The sequence below is a fragment of the Callorhinchus milii genome, unplaced genomic scaffold (assembly GCF_018977255.1).
Source record: "Callorhinchus milii isolate IMCB2004 unplaced genomic scaffold, IMCB_Cmil_1.0 Scaffold2, whole genome shotgun sequence".
Classification (NCBI taxonomy): domain Eukaryota; kingdom Metazoa; phylum Chordata; class Chondrichthyes; order Chimaeriformes; family Callorhinchidae; genus Callorhinchus; species Callorhinchus milii.
Genome location: NW_024704743.1, coordinates 77,516,128 through 77,537,554, shown reverse-complemented (window position 1 = coordinate 77,537,554; position 21,427 = coordinate 77,516,128). Strand labels below are relative to the sequence as shown.

The window sequence follows — 21,427 nt, the reverse complement described above, 5'->3', positions numbered from 1 at the left end:
AAAATTACACACTTGCCATTCGATTTACCTGGTGATAACGATTGCTGAAATTTAATTTCCTACTGAACAAGTACCTAATTTAAACGTACCATCTAATCTCGATGTAGGCTAATGCTTTCAATGGAAACTGTTGATTAATCCTGGAATGCCCCCTAATGCATAAGTTGCATGATAAGTGCTGGATACGCGAGGGTAGATATCTGAGTGAGTCAGTCAGACCTGGACCAGGCTGTACTTCCACAGAGGAGCCTGAGGCCACAGGTGACTTCACAAATGAATCCATGAATATCCACACTCTCATATAGATTGTTCCCCAAAGTCTTTGATCTTTGTGGAATTCTGTAACATCCATGAAGAACAGACTGATTACTCACAGACTGTTCTTCATTGGTGTTACAAACTTCAAAAGAACACATAACAAAGAGAAGTGCTGTTGTCTAAAGCCCGATATGCAGTTCTCGAATGAAGTGCTCTTGATGAATGCATTCCATTCTCATTAGCTGATCCCACATCTACTGGAATGTCTGATATGTAATAACTCAACCCATGACCTGGTTTTAGCATCTCAGCTTTATGCACCGTGACCTATCTGTCACCTGGTATTTACAAACTATTGCCAAATCATATAATAATCTATTGCATCTTATTGCATTGTGCTTTAGACCTCAGCCTGTTTACTTCCACTTGGAGAGATCATCCGCTTCCATGAAATTAGTTTCTACATGTATACTGATAACTCCCAGCTCTACCTCTTTGTTGCCAACAGGATTCCAGAACTATTAACTGCCTGTCAGACATCAAGTCCTTGATGAGCCTTATTGTCCTTCCACCAAACATTAACAAAAGTGAAGCCATCTTGTTCCGCAGATAGCATATATATTGCTATCTCAAATGCAAGGAAAGCTATTTTTATTATCAATCTCTTTGGCTGCTTATGAATGTTCAGTTGACCCACAGTTCTACTTCAAATCCTTCATAGGACATAAGTCATTTTCAAAACCATTTTCTTCCATCTTGGAAACATTCCCTGCCTTCATCCCTATTTCACACCCTCTACAGCTGAACCCCATACCCGTACCTTTGCAGCCATACCATTATCACTTTGAGTTTTGACCTCTCTAATGCTCTCTTCACTGGCTTTTCCTAATGGGACCCGCCATAAGCTCAAACTCATCCAAAACTTGTAGCCTGTACCTTCGTCTGTACAAGCTGCACACACCCATTACTACTCTTCTAGATATGTCTCAGTCCACCAGCTAAATGACGATTTTCATACTGACCTTCAAATCATGGTCTTACTCCTCACCATCCATACCATCGTCTACAGCCCTCTTCTCATCTTGTCCTCCACTCTTCTAACTCCTCTCCCTCTGTCCAAGCAGCAGTGATTCAGCCATAATGTCCCCTTTTCTCTGGAAAGATTTCCCCAAACCCATGCCTTTGATCAACACTGTTACATTTTCCTTCCTTTTCTCCATGTTCCATGCTATTATTTATTTGAAGCATCTTGAGACAATTCTATAAGCAGTGATATATAGGTGCATTTGTTGCTGCACCTGGATGGCTGAGGAAAGATACCATAGCCATGCCAGAATCCACTATCACCACATACTGCATGAGTCCATCAGCACCGAATAAAGAAACCCATATCACTTTCTACCACATTAAAGCATTTGTGAACACTTCACAAGTCATTTACTGGCAACTGTTCTGCATTGATAAAGACAGATTGGGCTTAGCTGTGATTACCTCACCATCGAACAGCTCTCTAATACTCATTGTTTATGCTCAATCATGAAAAATGGTCACTTGGGTCAATTGTGGAACAGTACCTAAGCATGAGTTCCAAAGCACCTTCAGATAAAGTGAAATTTTATGAAGATTTTTATATTGGTCGAAAAAATATTATAGGTTCACTACCTGTCAGTGGAGGGTCTTTTAGAAACTAACAAATAAAAAATAATTATTGGGATTCCGTCTTTGTTTATTGAATTATGTCAATTTCATTGTTGATTACTTCACTGGGGAATTGGATGGGAGGAGATGTTAGAGTCTGACATTATTGAGGAAGTGAATTAACATCAGTGAAAGTCATTTACCTCGGATAAGCTTCAGTGAGCTTGTCATTTTAGTTGCTCCTGTTGATTTGACTCTTTCACCTTGTCACATTCACTATCTCTTCAAAACTAGTTCATTCAACTCATCTTTGACACAAAACACTTTGTTTTAGAAAAAAAGTCGCATTCTTTTCCTCACTATTTCCATCTAGTTGTGGGTGTGAACCCTCCCCTTCCCCAACTTGATCTTGGCATAATGCGTATAGTACCATTTTAGTACCAACTTCACTGATACTAACTTAAAGCCAATTGGTATTATTTGATGCAACACACAAATGCCAATCCGGAACAAAATAACCCACTTAAATGGGAATATCTACACTGATCATTTCAGGCATAATTATTGTGCTAAAGTGTGGGAGGAAGAGGGATTCACATCCAAAGCCAGTCTTTAGCAAAACATAGAAATATGCCATGCTTCCTAATATGATAGATTCGGTGTGATTATTTGCACATTGAATCTGTTATGAAACACTGCAGTTTTCACCTCATTGTTTTCAAGCACCTCGCTGACATTGGGTTGATTCTCTTAGCAAAACCCTGTAGTTGTGTTTTGTTTTGTTTTCAAATGTAACTACCTCTGGTTTGCGGGCTTCTTTACACTTTACAAGAAATTCTTAACAACTGAACCAAAGAATGTAACGTATTTTAGAAACAGGAAAAGCCGGTCAGCTCAACAAGCCCATCACATTCCATTCCAGTGGAGAATCAGAAATTGATGTGTGCCATGTAAACTTTTCCTGCTCCTTGAAATTTTTTAAGATCAGCTGATGAAATATCTTATCTCTTGTAAAGAATGTACAGGCCAGTGAATCCATGAATAAAGGGAAATCAAGCCATCTGTAAGGCATTTCTAACACTTTTGAAAAATAAACTGATATTTGTCACATCTCAAAAATTTCAGAAAATGGCTTTGTGCATTTTCAGCTATGATTTTGACATTTGTGAAAATCTGTCAGAGAGAAATGCAGGATACTCTCCAAACAAAAAATTATGGAACTGCTGACAATCTGCTGATATGCTACTCATGGCTTAATGGTAGGTACCAAGGAGGCGTAGAGGAACAAAGAGGGATTCAGATTCAGATTTATAGGACTTTAAAAATAGCAGCACAAGTGGATATGGTCATAAAAAATGCAAGTAAAGTCCTTGGCTTTACGTCCAGAGTACAAAAGTTGAGAAGTAATCCTAAATTTACTTAAAACTTTGGTTAGATGATTTGGAGTACTGCATGCAGTTCTGGTCACATTATTACCATAAGAACATTGCAGCATTCAACACAATTCAGAGTAGATTCACAAGGATGATACCAGTGATGAATGGATACAGCTATCAAGAAAGATTGGGCCGATTGTAGCTTTTCTCTCTAGAGATAATTGAAGGGGACTTGAAAGAGGGTGTAAGATTAGGAAAGGATTTAATAAGGTGGATATTGATAGGCTCTTTCCACTTCTTAGCGAGTCCAGAACGAGCGGGCATGAATACGATAGCTAGTAGTAGATCTAAACATGAATTTTTAGAAATAAATCTTTACACAGAGGGTGGTGACATTGTGGAACACAATGCTGGAAACTATGGTTGAGCAAAAAGCATCAACGCATTTGAGAGTAAATGATGCACACGTGAGGGAGAAGGGAATAGAGTGGTTTAGGAAAGGGGAATAGAGGGGATTAGGAGAAGTGGAGATTAGTTGGACTGAATGACCTGTTTCTGTGTCGTATCAATCTATGTAACCCTATGTATTATTCCAGTCGTAGTTTAAAATGTCACTGTGCAATGGGAGTAAGCAGGAATGGCACACACATCTCCTCATGTAACAGCTATATTGTTATCCAAACTGGACTGGCATAAATTTTCACCAAGGTGCAATGTAACAGTTCTCAGAGATAGTGCTTAAATTGTTCGAATCATACAAATCTCCCAAGAACAAAGAAAATTGACAAAAATCCATTACTCAGGATCTGTTTATAAAAGGAATATTTTGAATATGTTATATAGCTGTGTTGATCCAGTTTTCATTTACACTCCAGCAACTTTCAAAATCCCTGTAAACTATTTCACCTTTAATTTGGCAGAAACATTTGGTTCGATTATTTTAAAATCAATTGAAAAAATAAAGGGCGGGATTGAGTGTGTACAATTTGTTTGGAAATAATTCCACTTTTCCACATTGGGAGATTTGAAAAAACAATGCACACCTTTTTGTAACATTACTTGAAAAATGATGCAACTGGAAGTGGAAATACATTAAGATAAAATCTATTGCATCTTTCAAAATGCATGTCACAAAAGCATTTGAATATGTGTGGATGCTTTGCCTCCCTTCGCTGCGGTTTGTGCCATCCCAGATTTTCATATAAGTGCTTTGTCGGACTGCAGTGTATCAGTAAATCCAATTTTGTGCTTGCACTTACAGAACTCAAGCAATATCCTTAGTGTTCTGTTTATTTAGGGCATTGATATTGAAGGCATGTGTGCAGTTAAGAATTTCTATTACATGTAAAATTACAGAGCAGTTTTTTTTAAATGTACTCAATATCTTTTCTATAACGAAATATATTTGCAATTGGATAATATCCTTCTCATACATTTTCTGATCATAAAATTCAAGGCACAAATTACTTGTTTTTTACTGTGCATGATAAAAGCATTTTACTGGACCTTGTACTATGTGTCACAGTGTTTCATCAACAGTAATAAAAATGCAGCCCCAAATGATGGCAATTTGAAGAAAACTAACCAAGACACAAGCAAAGGAAAAGTCAAAATAAAAGATACTGGTGGTAAACCATATTATGAACCACTAGAAATAACCTTTAACTCTGTTTTAATACCACTCTGCTCACCTACACAGTGCGCAGTCATTACTCTTTACAGTAAATCCTGTAAAGTGCTGTGGGATGTCCTTCCAACGTGAATGACGCTGTATCAAATGTAAGGATTACTATACCAAATCTTGCTTGTATCATTTGGCAAATCCTTCCTATTTTCACTTAATGTATATTTTGTCACGTTCAGTCCAAAAATAAAGATAAATAAATACTACTTCATATTTGAATGTGTGTGTGATGTTTTAAGATTAATGGGTTAATGTTCCACTTTGTAGCATTCTTAATGAGTCTTTGAAATATTTGCTTTAAATACCTCAATGATGGCACCATCAGGCAGCCTAAGGAAATGCCTGTGCAGCTCTCTCAAGCCACTGAGGTGGATAATGTATATAGACACATGAGTGGTGATCTCTCCAAGGCCAGACTCTGATCCAGAGGTTTGATTATGCTCCTGGGGTCCACAGCGACACAAGGAATGTGTGGTGGGTTCATCATTCCAGATGTAGTCGTACACTGCCACCTAGTGAGACAAGGAAGACCCCCCCCCCCACCCATCAGATTTTGATTAGTCACTGTCAAAGACTCATCCTATCTGAACAGCTCACAACAAGCCTGAAAACCACTGCCACATACCTACATCAAATCATTGTTATTTAGTATTTTCTGTCAGTCGTGACAGCTTCAAGCACTCAGTATGCATTCTGTGTGTTTATGTAAAGGAGGGAAGGTGGTGTGATGACTGCAGTAGCTGCTCTAGTTCAAGGCTGGCTTTTCATCTTAATAAATAGTTGGATGTGGAGCATTTTGCATATTAATGAAAACACAGGCTGTGGGATAGAAACACATTCATCGGAACAGTAAAACCCTGCCCAGCTAATTCAGAAAAGTGGTCAATTTTGTTTTTCCGAAATATAATGAACTAACCATGGCTGTGATCCAACATTTTAGCTGGAAAAACTTCAAAAAAGTAATCTTGTGGTAAACGGTGACACTTGAGTGAAAATCATCCCCTTGTACAAATAAGATGATTCAAATGGACACAAGTAGCAACAGGTCCAAATATTGCAACGTTTAGATGGTTTGTTTGAAGTAGATATAGCTCACAATGTTCCTCATGGTTTCTCAAACTACAATTATTTTTAAAGTCACAGTGACCTACAAACACATTTTATATTTTCAAGGATTAACATAAAATGATGCTACTTGTTAGAATTCTCTTTTTTATTGTTTTTTTGCTTCCTCCTCCACTGAAGGTCCGACTCTTCCTTGAGAATGTTTTGATGGGTACTGGCTGGTTAACAGCACCTCGATCACCAGCACATTTTCCATGCAGTGTACCATATAATATACACAACAAGGAATTACTGGGAGCAAGCAACACAATAGAGGCATTCAGACAGCATAGTGTGCAAGGGTGAAGCTCAAAACAGTTAATGCAAATCAAATGGCCCCTGAGTTACTGCTTTCAGTTGCATCCTAAACTGAGTCATAATATTAACATTTAACTGCATAATATTTAATAAATAATAATTCTAAAAGATATAGAGAAAAAGCAGGGCAATGGGGTTGGCTCGGAGACACTACTATGTATTTCTTTATGCAGAGATTACTCAACACAAATGGCTTACGAGGACAAGGTGGTTGAGGGCAGGACCCTAGCCTAATTTAAGAAACAGCTTGATGCTGTAAATGGGAAGATAGCAGGATTGATGTTCTGAAAAGATGAGATGAAATTGGGCAAAGGGCTTACTTCATCTAAGAGCTCCAGCAGAGGTGCTGGCACCACCACAGACACAGTGGGCCTCATTCCTTTAATGCTGTAAACTCTCTCACCATTCTTCTGTGTGAGCCCAGACTGTGGATTTTTTTTTACTCTGATTGCTAACACGTTTTCAATACATAGTTACACTACATTCCTTCAAAAAAATAATTTGGTCACTTAATCCGCGACTGTTTATGGGACACTGCTGTGTGCAATTGGCTGCCATGTTTCGCCCGCAAAACTTACAGTCAATTCACTTCACGGTATATTCTGTGAAATACTTTGAGATGTTGAGAAGATGTAATAAGGCGCTATATCAAATGCAAGGATTATTATTATTATTACCTAATGGTCAATCTGGCCTAGCGCTACACTGGGTGACAGCGAATTTAACCACTAGATCATTTGAGGAGCTACAATTCTCAATTAAATGAAATCTTACTATGAAGTTTTGTTCTGGTTTATTTGTTCAGTGCGAGTCTGAACTTCTTAACTATGCACTTTGTGGTGTATAAATGCCGTCAGCCTCCACATCCGATTGCTAACTGCTGTGTTTTGATTGGCGGGTTGCGCAGAATGGAAGTTAATGCCAATTGTGAATAAGAAGTGGGGTCAGTGTAGTTGATTTCACCTGCTACAGAAAGTAACCTCCGTACATAAATCAGATCTTGATAGTGCACCAAAAGTGAGCCTTGTTAGTGAGCTTTCTTTACTGCTTTAAACTTTAATGTGGTCTTGTTGGGCATTACAGCTTTAAATAGCCATTGGCTTTCTCATGCCATTTATGCTTTAAAAATACTTGTTACTCTATAAGCAGTATGAAACTGAGTGGTTAAACAAGTGCGAGGGAAGATTCCAGGAAAATAAGACCCTACACAAGAAACAGCCAATGTAGGTGCCTGTCTGATAGTGCTGCATTGTCACACACTGGGAAAAGAACCAACATGCAAACCGTGCTTAAGACCCACCCACTGCAGGGTGTTCCTTTCACATGGATCCATTTGAAATTTCATAACAGATTATGAATTTCTGAAATGTATTAAAAACCTCTGTACATTGTGAATTTCATTCAGACACAGAGATACATGTGTTACATACTGGTGCGCATACAGAGCAGCAGGAAACTATCAATGAACATGCTCTGCAAGGGAAAGCAATATGAGAAGGTAATTCCGCGAATGCGAGAGGACTTCTTATTGGATTAATACAGCAGATGGTTCAGAAGACAACAGGTCAGGACAAGCATAGGGATCAGCACTAAGATTAATAGTTTTGTTGATTTAGCACATATTCAAAAACGTCACAATACAGCACGAATATATGTTGCAACAATAGCTTCGAAACTTTCTGATCAGTGTTAAAATTACTCTTTTGTAAAAGTTTTTATTTCTTGTTTTCCTTTTAATAGACTATAATCTCATTATAGTCAATAATAAAATACACTAAAATCATTATATTTCAGTAAGGACAGCAATAAAGAGGCAATCTCAACAGTTCAATAGGCAATCTCATTAAATTCAACCTTTGATAGAAATTGTTGAGTGGCTGCAAAAATGAAATAAATAGAAATTCATTCAAGAAATCTTAGATTTATGCCATCTGGTGTGATTAATCTACAGTAACTAATATAGATACAAACAAGCTTGGAAGACCCATGTACAGAACACCCATGGTCAGTAAAACCTAACTGATGTCAATCTATTCACACACTCTGCAGGTACCTAGGCTTATTCAGGTGTCAGTTTAGCTCAATTGGTATCACTCTGGGACAGAAAATTGTGGGTAGGCTGACACTCCAATACAATGCTTTGAGAGTGCTGCATTATTGCATTATAGTGGAGTCCTGTAGCCCAGTGGTTAGAGCACTCGCTTTGCAAGCGAGAGACCTGAGTTCAATTCCAGGCAGGGCGAAACCTTGGGCAAGTTTCCTTACTCCACACACCTAATAATAATCCCTCCAAAAACAAAACAATAATAAATTGGTCATTTTCAATCTACGACTGTTTGTGGGACATTGCTGTGCGCAATTGGCTGCCGCGTTCGCCCACAAATATACAGTCAATTCACTTTACAGTGTATTCTGTGAAGCGCTTTGGGACGTCCTCCCGACGTGAAAAGCGCTATATCAAAAGCAAGGATTATTATTATTATTATTATTGGAGGTGCCACCCTTCGGATGAGACAATAAACTATGGTTACATCTGTCTGTTCAGGTAGACCTTAAAAATCCCATGGCACTATTAGTAAAGAGTAGGGAGTTTCTCCTGGCTTCCTCATGAACAATCCTCTAGATAAATTTGGTCATTTGTTTCATGGCTGTTTGTGGGACACTGCAGTGTGTTATTGGTTGCAGCATTTGCCTACAAAGTATAGTAAAAACATGTGAAGCACTTTGAGATCTTCTCCCAACATCAAAGGTGCTTTATCAAATCAAAGATTATTATTAATCCCCTCAGCTCCCCACACAGTAACTTACACACTGACTTTTTTCATCTGTTTCTACCTCAACCATGCCATTATGGGGACTCACTAAGCAAGAGGCCATCCACTTCCCCACAGGAGATGAAAATTAGGCCAGTGACCTCAGGCTGCTCTGCTGTCATGCACATCCCTAAGACTGTCTATGGACCAGTAATAATCAAAGACTTGGAGGAGGCATCCAGGCTGGATGTGGTGCATAGCGCTGAAAGACATCCAGAGGCAAATAAAACCAAACTGTAAATAAGGTACTAAATAGAATTGATTCTTACTCTTATTTATATCCGGGGGGGGGGGGGGGGAGGGGGGTTCAATTTGACTTGACTCACAGGAAAAGCATGCCAATGTGAAGTGGAGCTATAGCTCCAATCTCCCTCAAGTTTCGTTGCACAGAAAAATAAGGTTTTTCTCATTTGCTGGTGCTGTGCTCAGGGGCTAAACCATGAGGTAATGAGCATGACTATGACCAACCATTGCTGGAAGGAAGATATGGAAGTCAATCAGCATGTACGTCAGAAGAGTTCAGCTTTCAAGGGTCAGAGAAGCAAGATTTTGGAGACATGCAAATTTTTACTCTTACAATTTCTTTTGGTTCACTTTACATTCCTAACAAAGGAAACTAAAGTTTTGATTAAGTACTGATTTTTTTCAAAAGCAATTTGCTGTCACAACAGTTTGAGACTGGCAAACGTTTCAGCACCAGGTCACGGCAATGGGAGAAGGTGGAGGTGACCATAGGTGCAGTTGAAAAGGAAGTTCTAGAGGTGGGATTTAAAGATAGATAAAGAGGGGGTTAGTGGTAAGCAGGTATACTAACACAGTATTTCAGTTTGACTTGACTCACAGGAAAAGCTTGCCAACGTAAAGCAGAGCATTTGTACCAATATTATCTTGGCCTCAATAGAGAAGGAAAAATACCTTCTCCAAATGACTTATAACTAACTTTGATTCCCACACAACATTCATATTCCATTTTGTTTAAGCTGTTAACTATTCAGGGGGTCTTACCTACTACCATTGACTTTGCCCAGCAAACATCTACTCTTTGTCCCCTGTTCTGTAATCTTTGCAGAACTCGAGGCTAATCACACGATCCTAATGCACAGCTTATATTAGTGATTGTGGTTGTTCCGACAGCTGACAAATTGAGAGACTGTTTCAAGGAAAACTTTTCATTTTGAAGAAAGAGGTCATGTAGGAAAAGTAATTAAATAGATGCCCGCAAACCTTTTACCATAAAATGATGCAGTTGTGCAATGTAGGAGTGCGTTTGCCATAATTGTAAAGACGACAAATAAATAACTATATTTAAACCTTAAAGAGCTGAAAACCCTGACTCCCCGATGGCCTGGTAGATAAAGGCACCACCCAGTATAGCCCCTAGCCATGAAGAATCACAGCTTCAATTCTTGCTCTATGCTGAGTTAACTGACCTCAGCTAGAGGAGCAGTGAAGGCACTATAATCAACATTACCACCCAGGCTAGTCAATGAGAAAAAAGATCACCAAAAGATACCACTTCTGATCTCTATCCAGTGAACCCTGCTGCAAAGTGCACAAACGTATGTGTGGTTGTGTGTGTGGATGAAAATAATTGCGATGCGTTCTACGATCAAACAGACTGCCCACAAATGGTCTGTCCAGTCACGTACAAGAATGATAAATAATCCTTGCATTTGATGTAGCACCTACAATAATGTTGAAATGTCTCAAAGTGCTAGATAATTATGTGGGGAGGACAAGTTTGCAGGGCTACGGGGAGAAAGCGGGGGAGTGGGATTGATTTGAATGGCTCTTTGAAAAGAGCCGGCAGAGACACAATGGGCCAAATGGCCTCCTTCTGTGCTGTATAATTCTAAGATTCTATGCTTCACAGTGTAATGACTGTGCATTTCAGGTAAACACGCCAGCCAGTTTGTGTACAGCAATATCTCATAATACCCATGAACTGAATGACCAATTTTTCTGGAGGATTGCTGGCTAGGACACTGGGAGATAATCTTGCCATGATATCTTTAACACCCAATTGAACAGTCAGATGGGATCATTGTTTGATGTATCACATCTACAATGCAGTGCTCCCCTAGTTCTGCATTAGAGTCATCTTAGACTAGGAGCTCAAAGTCGCATTATTAGGAAACCTTCTGATCCAGGGTGAGTGTGTCAACAGCTGAGCCAAGTTGATGTCTGAAGAACGTATATGTGCAGAAGGTACCACTGGACTACTGGTGTCCATGAAACGTTACTCCAGAAAGTTACACATAGGCAGAGAAAGAAGCCAAACAAAGAGACTCAAATCACTAGCTACTGCCCAAACAGGTATTCTGCCACTTCAGTGACTGGTTTCTAAGAGAACTTTGCAATAATTAATGTTCCCAAATACTACCTATTTTGGGACCATTTTGTCTTCACAATGAAGATTGTGCCATAATTGTGGAAAGCTCTTAAACTTTGTCTCAATTTGGAAGCTGGTTTTCCATGGTTCGGGAAAAGAAATGCAGACCCACAATGAAGAGTGACAAATATAATAATCTACGTGACAAAGAGTTGTATCTAAGTATGTATGGTGAGCTTGAACTAAATAGTTGAATAAAAATGTCTTGGCGCAGATATATCACGCCCAGTCCAAAATCCAGATGTGGTGTGGATTCCCTGAAGCTATTGTCAATGCTACAGGTGGTGGAGGGAGGAAGAAGACTGCAGGAACGCAATGTGATTTCATTGAAAGTCTGGAGGGAAGTGAATTTTTTGTCTGTCTTTGTGTGCTCTCTCTTAGCCTCTGTTTGTGTGTGTGTCTCTCTCAGCCTGTTTGTGTATGTGTGTGTGTCTTTCTCTCTCTCTGCCTCTGTTTGTGTGTGTAAGTGTGTGTGTCTCTCTCTCTGTCTCTGCTTGTGTGTGTGTGGGCGGCGGGGGTGGTATCTGTGTGTGTGTGAATGTTGATATATGCAGCGAGAAATGCTCTGATTTTTGTGTTGCATCTGTATTCAGGAAGTTGTGAGGCAAACTGAAAAACAAAAGATACAAATATTTTAGATCTATATATCTCAGCATAGTCGTTTGCATGTTATATCAATGTGAAATATATACTGAATATGTAAATGTATCCATGCGTGTGAATGTGCTGTACACTACACAGTCTGCTCCACCATTGGTAGCTGAGCTTTCAGAAGCTACAACCCTAACCTCTGGAATTTCCTCCCTCTACCCCTCTGTCTCTATCTACCTTCAAGTCCACTTTAAAATCTTAAAACCGCATCGATGGTCACCTTTCTCTTTCTCCTGCTTCCTGCAGCCCCGTCCAACCTTGTCACTGTAAAGTTGTTAGCCTCGAGGAGGAATTTGGCGCTATTGAAATACAAGTTGTTGTCTGTAACATTAATATAACAACTTATATTTATTTAGCGCCCTTCACGAGGTAGCATCTCAGAGCTCTTAAATTGTGCTATTGGATTTTTAAAAGATCACATGAACAGACAGATGGGACCTCTGCGTAAAGTCTAATTCAAAAGGCGACATATCAGTGCTTTCCTAGAACTGCATTGGAGTGTCTATAAGGGCTGTGGAGTGGAGTGGCCATTGTGGGTTTGTTTGTAACTTCCTGTTCCAAATATTGTGTTTTCACTCCTGTTATCAACAACTTGCATTTATATAGTGCCCTCCGCAAGTCTATGAGCACAAAAACCCAACGTGGGGCTTGAACTCACAACCTTCTGACTCAGAGATGCAAGTGCTACCAACTGAGCCAAGCTGACACCTATGTTGTTGCATGTAAGGTAAGTTAGATTGTGGAGTGGAGTGGCCATTGTGGGTTTGTTTGTAACTTCTTGTTTCGAATATTGTGTTTTCACCCCTGTTATCAACAACAACAACTTGCATTTATATAGCGCCCTCCACACCGGTGTTATCAGTTTCCTTGCTTTAACCGTTTTCATTGTAGCAGTCAATGAACTGGATGGTACACATTAGAAAGTAATGACTCTGTATAGTAAACGTTACAAGTCTCATTAAAACACACGCACAAAAAAAATCCCAATCTGCAACACATTTATTGCCAGTTATGAATGACTCACCGTTTGTTTTCTTTTACACTTCAATCACACCCGGCATTAATTTTCAGTGGAAAAATAATTAGGATCTCACTTTTCAGAAGACGAGAGTGAAAATGTAAACAATGCTTCCCTCTGGGCTAGTGCTTTATCAATTTGACAGGTGCATTTGAATTTCCATGGGTGGGGGACATAATAGGTTATTTATGTGTCATTCTAACAGAACGGTCTGGCCGTCAAGATGGACAGCAGACTTCACCCACTCTAAATGTTGCAGCTAATCCAAGGTTTCTGACCCCTGTCAGCCTCCTTAAATGTACTTCATAACAATGTGTGCATTACAGACAAGCTTTAGAATCTCACTGTTCCCCTTCCTCTGTCCTGTTCCTGCCCTTTGCTACAATTTCATTGTAAGGAAAAGTGGACTCTTGTGAAATTCGCTGCTGAAATGAGACAATGGACAGGGTGTTGCCTGTTTGTGAAATGTGACTTTGGAGGATTCTCCCTGTGATAAGAGCAACTTAGGTCTCAAACGAATAGGGGTAAATTAAACTTGGTATGTCAAGGCCACAAACTAACGGCTGATAAGGAGAACATTTCTGAAGGGCACCAGGCGCTATGTCAAAATAAAGCACAGTCATACATACCTAATCATTTGTACGCTGAAAATGAAAACAGCCACAGCAACACTTAGGAGATTTCAGTTCTGATTTTGTGAGAACGCCAATGCCATTCTGAGAAAACTAGCAAATATTATCCAGGCATCACTAGGTACCATCACTAGGTACATTTCAAACGCAACACATTTTGAAAGTCTGTTCAGCTGCTGGTTCTCATGGTTCATTATTTTCTGTTAAAAATAAGCATTCGCTTGAAGCCTGTTGATCAAAAATGAGTTATGGGAAATGCATAAGAAAATAACATTTCCATGCACACAGCCAAGTAGGCCGTGTGACCAAAATAGCATCGCTGGGGCTATGCTCATCAGGTGTAACACCGCATCAACATCAAGTAAAAGTGGTCAACAAAAAGAATAAATACCAATGAGTATGTTTCACACTTATAAACAAGACAAATTGCTGTTCACAATTGCCTATCGCTCAGAAAGAAGCATGGAGCAGTTAATAAATAAATCATTCTTACATTTGATGTAGCTAGCGCCTTTCACATTGGGAGGATTCTCAAAGAGCTTCACAGAATGTACTACAATAATAATAATCCTTGCATTTGATACAGTGCTTTATCACGTCATTAAAAGGTTTCAATGTATCACAGGATTTACTGTAAGGTGCAATGCCTTCTATTAAAGTGTAGTAACAGTGTATTTTGTAGACAAACCGTTTTACACTGTTACCCCATTAGGCTTTCAAACATAATGTCTTCAATCACTAATTCGATTCATTTGTTTTTCTGCTTTATACTAAATTAACATAGCCTGAGTGCTAATACTGCAGTCCCAATTATCTACTAGGTGGGGGGGGGAGGATTCTTTACTACACATTTTATTATTGCTCTCAGTGTTAAGTGTTTTGACAACTAAATCTGCTTTTACAGCGGGGAAGGTGTATCTGCTGTTGAAATGCCCGATATTCAATTTAATGTCAAACTGAAAGCTGCAAACAGACTGTGAAGCTGCATCTTTTGTTGTCTGTCTTTATAAAACTGCTAAAATGCAGCCTCATGTAACATAGTTAATTTTGCTGATTCCTATCCTGAAGTTCAAAACATTGTTAAGTAAACAAAAGAAAACAGATTAACTTGAGGAAGAGTCACATTTCTATACACAGCACAAAGCTCGTCCTCAAGTGTTTTTGAAAGCGATGCCACACAACATAACCTTCCTCTTAAATAAAACACAAGCATTATGAATATGTATATCAATAACCTGAGATATTTATGACAACCTGCCTCAAAAGGCTACCTGCCTGTTGCGACCAATGCAATTTCAAGAGCTTGGACAATAAAGATTACTCAGACTTGATTCTGTATTATGAGGTTATCTGATGGAAGTCCCAAAGGGGCTCTTAAGAGGCAGGTTTCACTGTATAACGTGACATAAAAAATGGTTTTCTCAAAGGGAATAATGTATTCAAGCACTATACGTTCTAATTAAAACAAATACTATATCTAAGCCATTAGGCCCAGTGTCTCTTGGGTGAAGCATCAAGAAACCGTGATAGTTAAATGTTCGTATTCCTATTTGAATGTGACTCCACACAACGTAAAAAGAAAGTCTTTATGTGTACGGGTACGATTCTGCTGTGAGACAGATTACAGTGGATGAGACAAATAGAAGTACAATGCCAGCTTCGAATCACCAAGAAGAATTGCTTGCTTAAGAATGACAAGAAGCATGAGTACTTACTCTTCATTAGAGAGCCAATCTGTGCCATCTAACTGATGACAGATTTGTCCAAAAGAATAGCTGCAAACCACTTTGGAATTTTTGTGTGCCTGTGGTCACAAATTATCTAGATGTGNAAAAAAACTATTTGGCTGAGCAAACTTTGATGTGGCACTTGCAGATTTCTGTTGTGAAAACATCTTGAGGGCAATCAAGTGCTATTAACACATGTCAGGAAAGCCTCGTATGAATTACTATGAAAATTGCAGATAACCACACAGCTTTTCCATCACTGTCCAAATATTCAGATAAAAACAGTTTGCATACCTACTAAAGCGCTGTAGAGTTTAACTTTCTGCACTGGCTTGTTTCTGGGTACAATAATCAGAAGGATGACATGAGGCAATTAATTAGCTCCATCGGCATCAGTGCATTTAAATAATTAATGTGTTCATTACAAGCGTGAATTGATAGTTTTATTTCAGGTAAAAAGATACCCTTCACCACACCTGGATTGTGCTGAGACAGGTTTCTCCGGTTGAGAATGCAAACAATAAATATAAATTCTTGCTCAGATTATCAATCCAAAACCATAATACAATTCCATTTGTTCCTTTATTTTAATTGCAAGGACATATTATGAATACAGTGTCTGAAATGTATTTTTAATGAAAAATACTACATCTTGACCTAATCATATCAACCTTATTCCACCTAATTAAGGATGCAAAAATCATTACAGTTGCAAAATATTAGTTCCAGCTCTATCAAGCTGCTAGCCGCTCCTTCATGAATATAAATTTTTTTTACTCTGTGATAAATAGTTAATGAGGTAAAAATGACAAAATTTGCATGTAGGCAAATTAGTTTAATAGGAAGATGACTTGGTTGACTCGAGAAAGTGACCTTTTCTCTGGCAAAAAAAAATGGCTAAAACAATTAGAAAAAGATCACAAGACTCTGTGGCCAAATGAACAATGGTGTATTTCGATCTTGTGAGGGGGTGGTGAGGGGGAGACTGAAGTTGAAATAAAATTGCATTTTCATCATAATGCCAAAAGTATTTAAATTCTAATACATTTTAACAGTCAAATCGTTGAAAATTACAGCTAAGATGAAGTATGCTATGAAATGGGTCATTTCTTTTTCTTTCTCTCTCCCCTGCCCCACCACTACCAATATTAAATACAGGGGATTTTATAAGTAAAGAGCTGAAACATTTATGGCTACAAGGCAGCATTTATTGTCCCATCAGCACCCAAAAAAATTATTAGGAAACCTTTTCCAAAGTAACTCCCTGCATAATTTATGCCCTCAATCAAATCAATTCAATCCAATAAAAGACTGTAAAAATTCAATGCAAATTCTGTTTCGTCTTTGTCTTACATTTGTTTCCGAAACGTGTACCAACCATAAATGAATCCTGTGTAGCTCTTTTAAAGGATAGGCCACAGGTCCCCAGGGCATGTTGGCAAAATAAAAAGCTATATTTTGGCTTTAATATCTTTCATTTTGTTTCCTTGAAAATAAATGCTGTACAACTTTAAACCTGCTCCATTCTTAATGCAAGTTTAATTTGAATATAGGATCACAGGTCTTTTTATAATCAAAACGGAAGTAATTCTTAAATGGCCTTGTGTAACTATGGATTCATTATTAAACAGACTCCGCTGAATGAACTACTCTTCTAATCGTTATACATCTCTCTGCTTTTTTTTAGTACATTTTGTATGAGACAAATCTAAAAACAAGTGGGTATTTTTTACGTCTTTTTGTTTTGTTTTCGCTATCTTTGCCCGGTTTGTTTCAGAGAGGTGCTGTCTGCTAAACGACCTCTGTCAGGTAGCGTGGCAATGCAGTGTACATTGCCGTAGCAGCAATCTTATTCCTTGATCAATTGTTAGAAAGTGCACTTTTGGGGCCCCAAATCTTATCCAGTCTTAGCTGGTGAGCTATTTTGTCTTAAAACCTAGACTGGGCAGAATTGTGGAAAATTTTTTACTTCAGCCTTGATTTGAAAAACACAGTTCGTAAAGGCACCACCTCCCAAATTAAGACTGGGTTTCACCATTTTCCACAGTTCTACAAGGTCTTAACATTTTAAGGCAAAGGAAAAAGGGGAAAAAGCCTGTCAAATTTCTGCACCTTTCGCAATGGGCTTATATCTTATACCAAGGTTTTGCATCCAAAAGCTCAGCTAAGACTTGACAATATCAACTTTCAAACAGTTACAGGCAGCTCTGGGATTCATACCTGCTAACCCTAATCCTCTACTGTCTTTACTTCTAGGCTTGCTTAGTTGTTTAATCTCTGATTATGTGTAATCGTTTACCTCAAAAAACTGCTTGAACTGACTGCATCCTCTGCCGAATTGCATAGGAATCACTTGCTCTGTTTTATTAGTTTATTGTATAGGTGATATTTAATTGTAGGATTCTGATCATTAATTATATGGGAGACCCAAATATTCTGAAACTTTAAAAAAGTTACAGAAATAACTGGCCAAATCATTTAACTGCTAAGAGGCCATTCAAACTGGTTAACAATTAACTTTGCTAGGTACAAACCCAGGACACTTCAGAAGCCAGCATTTGAAAATGTGCATTTTATTCTGTTTTCACTTATGTGAAAGTTAACCTTTCACTATAGTTCAGTGAAATTGTTTTCTCCCTTTTTATATATTCTGCTGAAAGGAAGGATATTTTCACTGCTAAATCAGCAGATATGTCACATCAAATGATGAGATCAGATATGCTCTTTCAGAGGCACCTTATAGCATTCCCATCTTACTATAGGTGTAAGTGAGAATCCCAGATGTCACTAAAATATGGAGAGAATCATGCTGTTATTTAGACAAGCAAGGGAGAACAGTAGCCCTGAGTCTCAAAGATGACCTCACACTCCAATACCTGACAAACTGAGTGGGGAGAGCACTGTTAGTTGAATGGAAAAGGAATTAAAAAAACAAAACACTTAGTTCATCCTTGCATAACAGAACATGACTATTGATGGAGATCCAATCTTATTGACAAGATAATTATCATTACACTCCAATTCTTTAATGTTACATTTCTCTCTTGTGTGCCTGATTATAACTTTGAGAGACATTGGTTCTGATTTGGTTCAGTGCTAAATTGGAAAGTAATCTGCATTATGTCATACATGAAAGTATGCTTATCTCAATAATTTCCAAATTGAGAAAATGTAACAAATAAGGAGTTTTTAGTGTGGTGCACACTAGATCACAACACTACAATAATGCACAATATGAATCACTATGAATGACACGACAGTACGAATCACTATGTCTGTATGACTGTGCAGTGAACTTCAAAAAGCATTCACACTCATACACAAACACCCACATGCAGCTGTGAGGATAGGGAACATCTGCCTAAATCTCAAAAACAAAGTTACAGTTAGCACTGTATTAAGTGCATGACTGATTAGAAATAAAAGCATACATCCTTATTAGAGTCCAAAGTCAAAGTGCTTAATTCTCTTTTATTAAGATATGAACATTTTTATTTTTTAAAGAATGATATAATTATTTGCGAAGTACAAAGTAAGTCATCATTTTACCTATCACTGTACTTTATTTGCTCTTATCTAAAATTATCCTCAATGCAGCTCACTTCCGTGTCTACTCACCTTCCTTCTCTCACCATTAATGCCCCTCCATTGCTCTGCCTTTTTGGCTATGTAGCTTAGCTCCTGATTGGACACCTCCAGATCTAATGGTACCAAAAAATGATCCTCACTGCTGAGGAGGCGATGGAAGAAATCTAGCAAGGGACCATCATTGTGCAGCCTTTAAAGTAACACAGATATGTTAAAAGTTATTCCTTTCACAGCCTCACATGTAATAGAGCATTATACACACTAATGAGTAGAATACACTTCCACCCCAAGCCTCGCATTCCTCAAGGCTCCCAGAATATCTTGACATTATACCAGTAACCGTACATTATATACACTACAAAGAGAGGAATTCTAATCAGCCAGCTATTATCTCATATGGTGGATCCCTGAAAACCTATGTGGCCTTTAATATTGCTTTGTTTCTGAAGTATGATTATTAAATCAAAAGCATTATTTCATTTTTCTTTAAAAGAAAGCATTGCAAAAAGATTGTACCTCTTTAATATGTAATTAAAACAGGGATAACAGCACAGCCCATCTCTGTATATTGCCTGAAGCATTTTCGGGAAATAGGTCATACGCTATGTCACAAGTTGCACCAACAGCCAATGGAAGCTGCAGTCTCTGAAGCCAAGACGCTTCAGCTCAGTGCCCTACATTTGCAACAATTCACTGCACTGTGAGTGGCAGAAACCATTATTTTTGGCTCATGTTTTAATATCGGTCACTTAGTTAAACCAGATATTATGCAGCAACTGGGTGCTATTGATATTAATGGTTAGATGACTGGGTTCAGCTATACTGCCTGAGACTGATATTAAAAGGACACGAAAGGTATAGATTCAAACCCTGAAGCCCAGAGGTATTCCATGCCTCTGTCTAATGTTTCAGACTTTTTTTGTTTTTTTTTAACCCTCCACACTCATCACTCTGCTTGCTTTTTCCACCGTCTGTTGGTGAGTTCCCAAGTGCCTTGGGACGTCCTCCTGACATGAAAGGTGCTCTATAAACATAATTTTGTTGTTGTTTGTTGAGTATGCAGGTGGGCAATGCAGGGTTAAGGAGTTTTTTGCTGGATCAGCTATCTAATTCTCAGGGGCTGACACATGAAACCACTTTAGGAGTAAGCTCAAGCGAACACGGTAATCTAAAACTACCATAGGTAGCCATTTACAGATGCCATTTAAGCTGCCTTTATAATTTTTTGATCATATCAATAGTAAATAACAGTGGATCAAACTGGGAAATGACAGAAAAATATTTGTTTAAGAACTATTCATTTAATTCATGTGTTAGATATCCCATTTTGCAATCTTTGTACAGCATCAAGACTATCTTACAATGCTTTATCTGATCTAAGTACATCCAGTGCCTGGGCCACATCAGAAACTAATGTACTTCATAAACAAGAGGTGATTGCCTGTATTCAATGCCTTCCCTAGAGTAACTGATTAAAATTAATATTAATTATGAGTGAAACAATCTATATTTCAAATCTTTAGCGACCAATCATTTTACAAACGGAATTAAATAATGGCATAATTTGCAGTATTTAATGTAGAACAACATTACTAGATTCACACTAAATCTGGCATGGTACAGCACTGAGTGGCAACGACTTTGTCTTGTCCCCCATTACCCTGCACGTCTGCCTCCATCCCTCTGCCCCTCTTCCGTTTCCGCTTGCACCCAGCCTATATCTTGAGTACTCCACAACAACAACAACAAAACATTACATTTGTCTAGCGAATTACCAAACTGGATCTCCAGTTCTCAAAGTGGCAGACGAGAGATTGATTTTTTTTGCTTTTAGAGATTGGTAAGTATTTATTGTTTGGGTTAATAATTCTGAGATGATACACTGCGTGAGAAGCACTATATCAATGCAATTTGTTGTTGTTATAGTTAATTTCGAATCTGGTTGCTTAGAAGAGAGGCAAGATCTGTGCTCTCCCTGGCCCAGAAAATTTTATTCTGTATCTGAATTTGGAGCCTCTGCAAAATTATTATTTTTCCTTCCATCGCGATGTAGTTCCACAGGCTCTGTTGCACACATTCTTAGTATATAATTAGTATATAATTGTCTCAATATTTTAATTTTAACCATACAAGGTCCTGAAAATCCACCAAGTCTTAACATGTTGGACTATGTAAAATTTAGGGTGGCGCAGAATTGTTAACAATTCTTAAATCCTATCTCAATTTGT

General features: G+C 38.3%; 1 protein-coding gene across 1 annotated transcript in view; it reads right to left on the bottom strand.

Moving 5' to 3' along the window:
* ofcc1 (orofacial cleft 1 candidate 1) overlaps positions 1 to 21,427 on the bottom strand; it is a 98,857-nt gene that overhangs the window by 23,843 nt on the left and 53,587 nt on the right. The window contains exons 8-9 of the mRNA XM_007900903.2: positions 19,230 to 19,389; positions 5,262 to 5,468 (exon numbers count right to left, since the gene is read on the bottom strand). Of these exons, the coding sequence (XP_007899094.2) occupies positions 5,262 to 5,468; positions 19,230 to 19,389 (367 nt within the window). The remainder of the gene's footprint in view (positions 1 to 5,261; positions 5,469 to 19,229; positions 19,390 to 21,427) is intronic.